Source organism: Hemiscyllium ocellatum, chromosome 1, assembly GCF_020745735.1.
Source record: "Hemiscyllium ocellatum isolate sHemOce1 chromosome 1, sHemOce1.pat.X.cur, whole genome shotgun sequence".
Lineage (NCBI taxonomy): Eukaryota > Metazoa > Chordata > Chondrichthyes > Orectolobiformes > Hemiscylliidae > Hemiscyllium > Hemiscyllium ocellatum.
Genome location: NC_083401.1, coordinates 115,638,328 through 115,650,930, shown reverse-complemented (window position 1 = coordinate 115,650,930; position 12,603 = coordinate 115,638,328). Strand labels below are relative to the sequence as shown.

Below are 12,603 nucleotides of genomic sequence, written 5' to 3'. Positions count from 1 at the left end.
CCACCACTCTCTGTGTAAAGAACTTACCTCTGACATCTCCCCAAAACCTTCCTCCAATCACCTTAAAATTATGCCCCTGATGATAGCCATTTCCATCCTGGGAAAAAGTCTCTATCTATCCACTCTATCTATGCCTTTCATCATCATGTACACCTCTATCAAGTCACCTCTCATCCTTCTTCGCTCTCATGCAAAAAGCCCTACCTCCCTCAATATTTCTTCATAAGACATGCCCTCCAGTCCAGGCAACATTCTTGTAAATCTCCTCTGCACTCTCTCTAAAGCTTCCACATCCTTTCTTTCATGAGATGACCAGAACTGAACACAATATTCCAATTGTGGTCTAATCAGGGCTTTATACAGCTACAGCATGACCTCGTGGCTCTTAAACTCAATCCTCCTGCTAATGAAAGCCAATGCACCATACACCTACTTGACAATCCTATCAAATTGGGTGGCAACTTTGAGGGATCTGTGGACATGGACCCCATGATCCCTCTGTTCCTCCACCCTGCCAAGAATCCTGCCTTTAACCCTGCCTTCTGCATTCAAATTCGACCTTCCAAAGTAAATCACTTCACGTTTTTCCAGGTTGAATTCCATCTGCCACTTATCAGCCCAGTTCTGCATCCTGTCACTGTCCCATTGCAACCTACAACAACCCTCCACACTATCTACCCCACTCCACCAACTTTTGTGTCAGCAGCAAACTTACTAACCTACCCTTCCACTTCCTCATCCAAGTCATTTACAAAAATCACAAAGAGCAGAGGTCCCTGTGGAACATCACTGGTCACCAGGCTGATACTTTCCATCTATCACTACCCTCTGTTTTCTATGGGCCAGCCAATTCTGTATCCAGACAGCCAGATTTCCCCATATCACATGCCTCCTTACTTTCTGAATGAGCCTACTGTGGAGAACCTTATTAAACAAACAGCAAAGATATGAGCTAAATGTTAGATAGACTCATAGATTCATAGAAATGTACAGCTGAGCACATCCAAGGCATTTCAAATGATTTTGGAATTTCTAAAATTGCTTTGATTAAATTGGACATCTTGGGAAATATTCAGGTTTTTATAACTGCTTATATAACTATATTTCTAGAAAAGTTTATTGAAGTTAAATACATCCCTTCATTAGAGAGAACTCAAATGAAACACATGAGAAACTTTTTTTTGTGTGTGGAAGAAATATGACCCAAAGAGACGAGATTAGAGCTGATCACTTTTATGTATCACAAGCACAATAGGAAAAAAAAATTATATATATAGTTAAATAAAGTAAGTGAGAAAAAAATGGTCATACCATTATCAAGCAAACACTGGAGCACTTTCCTTTCTTTTATTGCCCGTATCTTCTCTGTGTCCCACTGAAGGCATTCTTTATGATCTTTAAAAGGCCTTTCAAAAGAACTTAATGTCTTCAGTAACTTGTAGGTTCTAGTTGCAGCTTGTTCATAAACAAACAGATTGTGATTCTCACGAGCTTCAAATCTATTATTTATAATCCATGCTCTTAACATTACATTGTTTATGACAATAGAACGTCGAAGCACATAATCAGGTCTGTATAACATAATGTTTGGAAATTTCACCCACAGAGTCCGATTTCTCAAGATATTAAGATGTTTTTCACATTTCCATTTTTTCTTGTAAATGACGACTCCAGTTTGAATGCTGGTTGAAACTATCACCTCAACTCTAATAGTACTTGGCTCAGAGCACAAATAATCAATGGAAAGTTTGTAGTCAGCTGCTACCATGTCAGATGCATTAACAAATCTAATGAAATCATTGCGCTGTCTGTCTGTTGAAGATTTCAAAATTGAGGTAGTTCGTGTTGTAATTGCACTGTGTAAAGGTCCTGGCATCTGGAAAAAATAAGCAAAAAGGACAAATTTCTATTAGGTTCAGCACCTGCACAACACTAATATTGTTTAACATTTTATATCAAATCTTAGCATTTTTAGATTCCTTAAAACACATATATCAACTGAAATGGCCCTTCACTATTTTCTAATGAATTAGATGAATCGGGACAATAAAATAAGGAAAATACAAAGAAATAAAATTCATAAGCAAATAAGTGTTAATATCATCACTGCTGCACTGTAATGAACAAAATCTGAAGCAGAGATTAATACATTTTACTCAGATAAATTTAGGTTGCATGTGTGAACTTCATAGCTTCCACTTATGTTCTCTGGATTGTGATGAGCACTGAATGTCACCACAGTCTAACTAACATTACTGAAGCATTTCCAGTAAGCAAATAAATATTCACCTGCTGTGCTCAGCAGCAATGAGACAGCAGTTTATATTAATCTCTGTGATGTGAAGTATTACAGGATTGAATAATAACTTTGAAGTTAAGGCACTTTATATGTGGTAGTAACCACGATATGATTGAACATTATGTTCAGTTTGAAAAGGAGAAAATTTGGTCTAAGATTAGGACTTAAACTTAAATAACAGAAACTATGTAGGCATAAAAACTGAGCTCGCTGAAGTGAACTAACAAAGTAGGCTAGATTATAGATTATTAGACACATCATGGCAGAAGTGATATTTTGGAGTATATTTCAAAATAAGTATTTATAAGTACTAAATATGCCTACTGTAAAGAAATATTCTAAAGGGTGGGTCCCTATATGTGGTTAATTAAGGAAGTTAAAGAAAGAGTTAAACTTAAGGAAAATGCTTATAACTGAACAAATATGAATGGCAGATCAGAATGTAAAGAACGACAGAGCATTCCTAAAAGAATAATAGGGCGGGACAGAAACATAAACTATAGGAGCGGGAGTAGACTATTCAACCTTTTTAGTGATTCCTGATGAAGGGCTCTGGCCTGAAACGTCAGTTTTCCTGCTCCTCAGATGCTGCCTCACCTGCTGTGCTTTTCCAGCAACACACTCTCAACTCTGATCTCCAGCATCTGCAGACCTCACTGTCTCCTATTCAACCCTTTTAGCCTGCTCCAGCATTTAAATATGATCTTGGCTGATCATCCAGTTTGGTGCCCTATTCCTGCTTTCTTCGCATATCCTTTGGATCCCTTCGGTCCTAAGAACTATACCGACATCTTTCTTGAAAGTCTTCAATATTTTGACTTCAACAGTTTCCACATGCTCACCATTTGCAGTGATGAAATTTCTCCTTATTCTGTCCTAAAAGGCCTTTACCTTTCCCTGGTCCCAGAGTCCCCAGTCACTGAGAAGGGTGGCACAGTGGCTCAGTGGTTAGCACTGCTTCCTCACAGCACCAGGGACCCAGACTTGATTCCAGTCTGTGTGGAGTTTGCACATTCTCCCCATATCTGCGTGGGTTTCCTCCGGGTGCTCCGGTTTCCTCCCACGGTCCAAAGATGTGCAGGTCGGGTGAATTGGCCATGCTAAATTGCCCATTAGTGTTAGGTGCATTAGTCAGAGGGAAATGGGTTATTCTTCGGAGGGATAGTGTGGACTGGTTGGGCCGAAGGGCCTGTTTCCACACTGTAGGGAATCTAATCTTACATCTATCCAGTCTAACCCAGTTAGAATTTTATCCACCCCTCATTCTTCTAAACTCTAGTGAATACAGTCCTAACTAATCCAATCTCTCCCAGTACATCAATCTCACATCTGTCTGTTAAACCCTCAATAGCCAAAACCTTATCACTGCTTTCTCTCCACAAGTGCTGCTAGACCTGCAGAAGTGTTCAAGCAGTTTTTCTTTTTGTTTCTGACTTCCAGCATCTGCAATTCTTTGTTTTTTTTTAAGTAATGGGTCAGTCTTTTTGGGAACTGGAGTTCAATTGCTTATTTCTCCATGTGGTCATTTCAATTTTTTTTCTGGATGTTCCATTTTGAATACCGCTTTATTATACAGCTCTGAAACTTAACATTTTATGTGCTCTTCAAGACTGAAACATCCACATTTCTCCAATTCGTCCTCATAACTAAGTGCTTTGATTAAAATCTGATTGAAGATTTGTAGCTCGGGTATCCATTGTTGTGGTTCTGCTCGCCGAGCTGGAAGTTTTTGCTGCAAACGTTTCGTTCCCTGGCTAGGGAACATCATCAGTGCTGTTGGAGCCTCGTGTGAAGCGCTGCTTTGATGTTTCTTCCGGTATTTATATTGGTTTGTTCAATATAAATACCGGAAGAAACATCAAAGCAGCGCTTCACACGAGGCTCCAACAGCACTGATGATGTTCCCTAGCCAGGGAACGAAACGTTTGCAGCAAAAACTTCCAGCTCGGCAAGCAGAACCACAACAAATAAGTGCTTTGATGTTAGGAATCAGTCTTAAAACTTTTCTCTGCCCTGCCTTCCTAGCCAGGAAGTTACTTGTGCCTTGGCAAATATAAGTGATGAGGGAAGTGAACTCATCTGAATTGAATAATCCCACAGGATCTTGTTAATGAACACCTGAACAGGATGTTTAACATTTCATCAGACGGGTAGCATTTCTGAAGGTTCATAACTTCCTTAGTACTGCATTGACAGCAGAATCATGTATTCAAGAGCTTGGACATTCAAAACATGCCAGAAAATAAACAGGCTGTTACTCTGGCCGCTCTGTTCGACAACAGACACAGAGATAAACATGACATCACTCACAAACAAACTGGAGCAGCTACATTACAGTTATTAAAGAATAGTTGAAGATTCATTTAAAAAGTGACAAATTTGACACTGACAAATTTGGTATGTTCTTTAAGAAAATAAAAGAGTGAAATAATTCCAATGTAAAGGATTATTTTAAAAGATGTTTGCTAAGCTTAAAGAATTTAATATTAAAAGGAATATAACAGAGACAACATCCAGGTGTGGGCTAATGTGGCAAGTAACATTCACTCCACACAAATACTAAGTGACGGTCATCTCCAACAAGACAGAATCCAACCATCATACCTTTGACATTCAATGGCATCCCTGTCATTGAATCCCATACTATTCACATTCTAGAGAATTATCACTAAGCAAACACTGAACTGAAGCAGCCACATAACTACAGCTACAAGAGAAGATCAGAGATTTGGAATTCTTAGGGAAGTAACTCAGCTCCTGGTTTTCCAAAGATTGTCTACCATTCATCAAGCATAAATCAGGAGTGTGATGGCATACTTTCCACTTGCTTAGATAACACTCAAGCTCAAGACCAGTATGAAGTAGCTAGTTTGCCGGTCATCCCATCGATCACATAAACCATCACCCCCTCCACCACCACCAGGCACAGTGGCAGCAGTGTGTATTGTATTTAAGATGTACTGCAATAACTCATTAAGCTACTTTTCACAGTGCTGTCCAAACCCATGACCGCTATTACCCTGCATGGCAACAGATGCTCAAGAACAATTCAAGTTCCCCTCCAAACCACAGATTATCCTGATGTGGAACTATATCCTTGTTCCTTCACTAATCCTGAGTCAAAATACAGGAATTCACTTGTATACATTGGAACATATAAATTCTGAGCAGGGATAGGCCAGTCACCCCTCAAACCTGCTACATTATTCATTACAATCATGGTTGATTTGATGACTCCACATTCCTGTCTAACCTTGGATAACTTTCACCCCTTGTTAGTCACAAACAATGTTCTCTGTAATCTTTCCTGCTGCTGTGTGGTTCTCCAAGGTCAATACGCTGAAGTCCTGCATCCATATGTGTTCAACATGAGCGGAACTTTCCAGTGGCTGCAGTTTAGGGAGAAGTTGGTCAAGAAGCTACCTCTACTTTAAAAAATATTCAGAGACTCTGGTTTTTACTGCTGTATCAATCTCTCCCCAGCAGCTCTGTGGGAGTACCTGCACCACATGGAAGGCAACTCACCGGCCCCTTCTCAAGGGCAATCGGGGATGGACATCCAAGACTGGCCCCCAACCAGGGGCGCCCACCGATCGGGGAACAGCCAGCGTCTGCTGGAATGGTCCATCGGCCGCTATGCGCCGGGGGTTCCCAGAATGAGCTGCCGCTTTGGCCAAAAGTAAAACCCGTCTTCAACTTTTTTTTTCGCAGTGAGATTACTGTGCAAACTGGAACATACTCAACAGGTGTCTGCAGCAAGTGAAGAGAGTTGGAACAGGGAGGAGTGACTTCTGAATTTGCCCAGTTACATGCGCGGATGCAGAAAGTGCTGTAAATTTGCGAGGGATAATGAACAGGAATGTTTCACTGTTGTTCTTAGCGAAAACTCCAGACCAATTAATTGGATATACCTCAGAACCGTGGAAAGACTGCGCTTGGGACAGAATGTCTCCCCGCTGAGCATCACTTACCAGGATTAATAACCACCCCAAACAGAGTTGCCAGAGTTGCCTCATCTTCTTGTGAGGGGATACCAGAAACAAACTGGACATCATCCCCACTCCCATCAATATGTAGTTTCCATTTACATTTCACATCGAGTTAATCGCGATTACGTTCAGGTTGGATAAACAGGAGTTATGTAACTCGCAGTTTAAGACTATGAAATGAACACCAAAGCAGTTCACAGACAAAGGCTCGTTCGGTAAATCCTGATCCGGGTTGAGTGCAGCAGGCTGCCCCGAAGCTGCAGGACGGGCTGGGGAAATCTGGCAGACGTGGAGCCTCCGCAAACACTTCCGGGAACGGCACCGCTCATGGGAGAGGCGTCCCGGGAGCAACCCCAGGAAGATCGAGCCGCAGCCCCGGGGCAGCGAGTGGTCTGCGGCCGCCGCCGCTGAAATGTCGAGGTGTGCGCGGTCCACTGCTCCCGCCAGCACGTTTGATTTCACATCATGCCCCTTCTCCGACCACTAATGGACCAAGGCCGGGATCGACTTATTCTGAAGAAATAAAATGCCCTGCCCGAGGTGTAAGTGGGTGTCTCCAGGATTAAGGAACTGGTGAACTGCGGTGCCATTTCCTGTGTATACAATTAGTTCTGCCCCACATAACTTTTCATTCATCTCCTGCCACGTCGCTGTGAATAACAATTACAAACAGGATTTCGAGATTTTGTTTTCACTCTGTCACCACCCGTGACGCTGACCACTCTGGGAACGCGTTGCAATTCCTCATTAGAAACTCAAGCTTCCTCTGGTGAGCAAGCATGGATTCAAAATAGCGAAGTGACAAGAACGTTGTGTGCTCCACAATTATATTTAGCAAAGTGACATTACAGTATTGGTGTTTCTATTCTATTGAATAAACGACTCCAGAAACCACAGTTGTTAAAATAACTATGTTTTGTTTCAATTAATTCTTCCTGCGATAGATTTATAGGAGCAATAATTGAAAAATATAACGTAATTTTTGATCCAGTTTTGACCTGTAACGCTTGTCTTTGATTTTTAGTTTTTAAAAGGAGTTATAAGAAATAAATGTTCAGTGTATATTTCAATATGACCAAAACAACTACTGCTCACTACATGTTCACAGCGAACCCAGGAGTTAATTTCAGAATCCCTGATGGTGGGTTTACCGGCCAAGAATTCAAAATTTTTGCTCACACGAATCCTTAATCAAAAATAAACAGGTCAGGTATTAAATATTCAATCGGTAAACTTTTTTAGAGGCTGGAAATCTGAAAAAAAACATAAGGTACTGGAAGTACTCAGTGGATCTGTCAGCCTTTGCTTCAAGTAAGTTGTGTACCAACAGCATTCCCTCCATGATGTCTGAAGAGGGAATGTTCTCAAATGATTACACAGTGTTCAGTTCCATTCCCACTGCTTTGGAGATGAAGCAAACCATATCTGCATGCAAAACCAAGATCTCATTCAATCTCGGGCTGTTAGTTGTGCCACCTAAATGCTAGACTATGACAATCATCAACAAGATTGAATTTTGCCATCTTCATTTGATGTCTAATAGCATTAGCATAATCAAAACCATCACCACCACATCGCTCTTGGCCAGAAATGTAATTGGATCTGCCAAATAAATGCTAAGCAGGTCAGAAGCTAGGAATCATGCATGGACTAATTCACCTCCTGATTTTCTAAGGACTGTTCACCATCTGTAAGGCACAAGATGGGAGTGTGACACAACACTTCCAGCTTAATTTGATCAGTGCAGCTCCAACAACACTCAAAAAGCTTGACATCATTCAGGGGAACTGAGACAACTTGATTGGCAAGACATTAGAGGGATGCATCATGTAATATATCCTTTCTTGATGTTTTTCACAATGCTTCTTGTATCACATTCAGCTAACTGAACTCTGATCAAAGTTAAAAATCACGCACCAGCTTATAGTCCAACAGTTTTATTTGGAAGCACTAGCTTTCAGAGCCTTGCTCCTTCGTCAGGTGCTTGACAACCACCTGATGAAGGAGGAGCCCTCCCAAAGCTAGTGCTTCCAATAAACCTGTTGGACTATAACCTGGTGTTGTGTGATTTTTAACTTTGTATATCCTAGTCCAACTGGCCCCTCCAAATCATGGACTCTGATCCACATTCATAGCCTTAATGTCAAATTAATTTATCAATTTGTTGTTGATTTTTATATGTATTCACACACAGAATGTTGGCACCACTAACAAGGTCAGAATTTATTGCACATCCTCATTTGCCTTGAAAAGGTGGCCTTCTTGAACAGATGCAGACCATGTGGGATTGAAACACCCACATTGCTGTTGGTTAGAATGTCAGGTCTTTGAGCCAGGGACAGTAAAGACATGGCAATAGAGTTCCAATTAGGATGTATGTGGCTTGAAGACAATTTCCAGTTAGTGACATTCCCAGGAACCTACTACCTTTTATCTTTAAGGTGGTAGACATAACAGGTTTGGAAGGTGCTGGCAAAGTATCTGTGATGAGCTACTACTGTCAATCTCTCAGAAATGCTCTCAGTTGTTGTAGGTCACCTCTACTGCTCCTCCTGCATGTGGAATCTGCCAATATTCCACTAAGACTACTGCCAACATCCAGATAAATCATTGTTTATTCACAATCAGCTCTTTACATCTCCCAGACTATCCATGTTTCCATGCACATGCTCCCATCATATATATGTTCATATTCTGCCCTTCGAATTAGGGAGGGTTTTTGCAGCTAACCATATGGACATCAGTAGTGGAATGAATGCCTACGAGGCTAAAATTTAGGAGAACTGATATATTGGAGGTCTGTGGAACTGGAGGAGATTACAGTGATAGGGAGGTCAAGCCATGGAGAGATTTTCAAGAAGGGATAAGAATTTTAATATCATGATGTTGTTTATTGGGAGCTGGTATGAGTCAACAAGCAAAGAGGTGATAGCTGAAATTGACTCAATGTGAATTAGAATATGGAAGATAGAGTTTTAGATGTCATGGAAGATAGATGTGGTAGAAAATGGGATAACATTCAAGAGTTTTAAGAAATAGCCTAACCTAATAGATCGCTTCATGCAGACCCATCCTCACTCTGTGGAAGTGAGTATCAAAGACTTCCAAATATCTAACGTAGAGTATATCCAAAGTTTGTGAGATTTGTAGCTTGGGTGCTCGTTGTTGTGGTTCTGTTCGCCGAGCTAGGAATTTGTGTTGCAGATGTTTCGTCCCTTGTCTAGGTGACATCCTCAGTGCTTGTGAGCCTCCTGTGAAGTGCTTCTGTGATGTTTCCTCCGGCACTATAAACAACACACACAGACCAAGTCCTAAACTATGAAAGTAACCACCCCAACACACACAAACGAAACTGCATCAGGACACTATTCAAAAGAGCTACAACACACTGCAGTACACCAGAACTGCGAAAAGAGGAAGAGGAACACCTATACAAGGTATTCGCCAAAAACGGATACCCGCGCAACTTTATCAACAGATGCCTAAGAGATAGACCACGGAACGAGGACATGCCACAACCAAAAGGACTAGCCACACTACCATACATCAGGAGCGTTTCAGAACTGACAGCCAGACTACTGAGACCCTTAGGATTCATAATGGCACACAAACCAACAGCCACGCTCAGACAACAACTTACTAGAACAAAGGAGCCAAGACCCAACATGAGCAACACTAATGTAGTTTATAAAATACCATGCAAGGACTGCACAAAACACTATATAGGACAAACAGGAAGACAGCTAACAATCCGCATACATGAACACCAACTAGCCACGAAACGACACGACCAGCTATCCCTAGTAGCCACACACTCAGACAACAAGCAACATGAATTCGACTGGGAAAACACTACTATCATAGGGCAAGCCAGACAGAGAACAGCCAGGGAATTCCTAGAGGCATGGCATTCATCCACAAACTCCATCAACAAACACATCGACCTGGACCCAATATACCAACCACTACAGTGGACAGCTGAAACTGACACCCGGAAGCGGCAAGGACAGACCACTATAAATACCGGAAGAAACATCAAAGAAGCGCTTCGCAGGAGGCTCCAGAGCACTGATGATGTCTCCTAGCCAGGGGACGAAACGTTTGCAACTAAAACTTCCAGCTCGGCGAACAGAACCACTACAACAAGCACCCGAGCTACAAATCTTCGCACAAACTTTGAGCTCCCAAGCATTGAGGATGTCACTTAGACAGGGGACAAAACGTCTGCAACACAAATTCCCAGCTCAGCAAACAGAACCACAATATAAAGTATATCCCTCACCGCATTGTAGCACTTTTGGGCTTCTGCTGAAACTCTTTTTACTCTAAGATTACAGATCAACACAGGCTTCTCTCTTCCTCTTTCAAATGTAACCTTAGAGCCTTCAAGTACCTTTGGATTGTCATTAATTAGTTGACGTTTCAGCTGATGTCACCTGCTTTTCATCCCTCGTTTGAATCTTGTCTGTCAGATTTTCACCTTTAAAAATCACAAATGGCATCCTCTAAGACTAGTGGAGTTAAATTCCTCTTGTTGCTGCTCATCCCACCAGGCTTTAACACAGTTAATTACTGCATACTCTTCCAATATCTCTTTTTCTCTATTTACCTCCATTGTCTACTCCTGATTGGTTTCATTCTCACTTATCCAAATGTAACCAGTCATCTCCAAGAATTACTTCTCTTCCTCCCATCATGGTGTTACTTTTGGAGTCTTCCAAGGATCTATCCTCAACCTCATACTCTTCCATGTCTACATGTTGCCTTTATGGCGATATTATTCTGAAGACATGATGTCAGCTTCCACATGTCCAGACAGCTCTGTCTCTGTATCACCTCCTTGACCCATTCAGGACTGTCTATTGTCAAATTGCTTCTGTAGAATCCTGATAGATTCCTCCATGTGGACATATAGTTATGTGAAAGAATGAAGCTGTTACTTCCAATCTGCACTACAAACTCAAAGCCTTATCACTAACTAGTGACTGTCTCAGAGTGACTCAAATTACTTGCAATCATGACATTCTTTTCGATTCCTAGCTCCGCTTGCAGCCTTCCAGCCTACACGTCCTATAAACTTGAGTTCATCCACTACTAACTGTCTATATACTATCCTGCATCATGCTTTCTTTCCATATCCATTGGCAGTTAGGCCTTCAGCAGTCAATGGAGACAGTGAGGTCTGCCGGTGCTGGAGGTCAGAGTTGAGAATGTGTAGCTGGAAAAGCACAGCAGGTCAGGCAGCAAGCTGCTCCTCGGATGCTGCCTGATCTGCTGTGCTTTTCCAGCAACATACTCTCAACTTCAGCAGTCAATGCTTGGTTTACTCTCCTTTAAACTCTGCATCTCTACAATTCCTTTTCTTCCTTTAAAAAGTGTATCTCCTGCCAATGCACTGGAACAGAAAACGGGTGTCACTGATATTTACCTTATAATACAAGGCTTGCATAATTGGTAAGTGGGCCCCCTGCAGTTGCGTTGGCAGCAAGCATAGCCTCCTTTAAACCCTAAAATAGAACTGCAGATGCTGGAGATCTGAAATAAACAACAAAAAAAGAAAATTGCTGGAGAAACTTATTTTCAACCTACCAACCATACTCATCAACCCTATTATCACATCTCTAGCTTCAGTTTTACCTGGCTTACTGTCAACAATCCCTAACTTTTCTGTCTCTGTCTGTCTGTCTGTCTCTCTCTGTCTAGGCTCTGTTTCCACTGCCACCTTTTCCTCGCTGCTAACTGTTCTGAAGAAGGCTCACGTTGATCCTTCACAGATTGTATAGATTTCTCTAACAATTTCTGTTTTTGCTCCTTTAAACCTTGTTTGAAAACACTGGCATTCTGGATTTCCTGGCAAAATATCCACCTATAGGCAGGTGATGGTGGTGCTGTGGTAACATCACTGGATTAGTCATCTAGAGACCTAGGTTAATGATCTGGGAACACAGGATCAGATACCACTACAACAGCTGGAGGAACTTAAATTCAATAAATAAAGTCTGGATTCAAATACTCAACTCCGTAATGGTGACCATAACAATTATCGCCAAATATAGACCATATGAAATAGGAGTAAAAAATGAGGTCTGCAGATGCTGGAGATCACAGTTGAAAATGCGTTGCTGGTTAAAGCACAGCAGGTCAGGCAGCATCCAAGGAATAGGAAATTCGACGTTTCGGGCATCATTCCTGATGAAGGGCTTATGCCCAAAACGTCGAATTTCCTATTCCTTGGATGCTGCCTGACCTGCTGTGCTTTAACCAGCAACGCATTTTCAACATATGAAATAGGAGCAGAGGTGGGCCATTTGACTC

At 41.6% G+C, this 12,603-nt stretch overlaps 1 protein-coding gene across 1 annotated transcript in view; it reads right to left on the bottom strand.

The window, feature by feature from the left end:
* LOC132816516 (protein sel-1 homolog 3-like) overlaps nucleotides 1-1,765 on the bottom strand; it is a 95,004-nt gene extending 93,239 nt beyond the window's left edge. Inside the window, exon 1 of the mRNA XM_060826257.1 lies at nucleotides 1,312-1,765. Coding sequence (XP_060682240.1) covers nucleotides 1,312-1,582 — 271 coding nt within the window. The 5' untranslated portion in view covers nucleotides 1,583-1,765. The remainder of the gene's footprint in view (nucleotides 1-1,311) is intronic.
* Nucleotides 1,766-12,603: the final 10,838 nt, after the last annotated feature.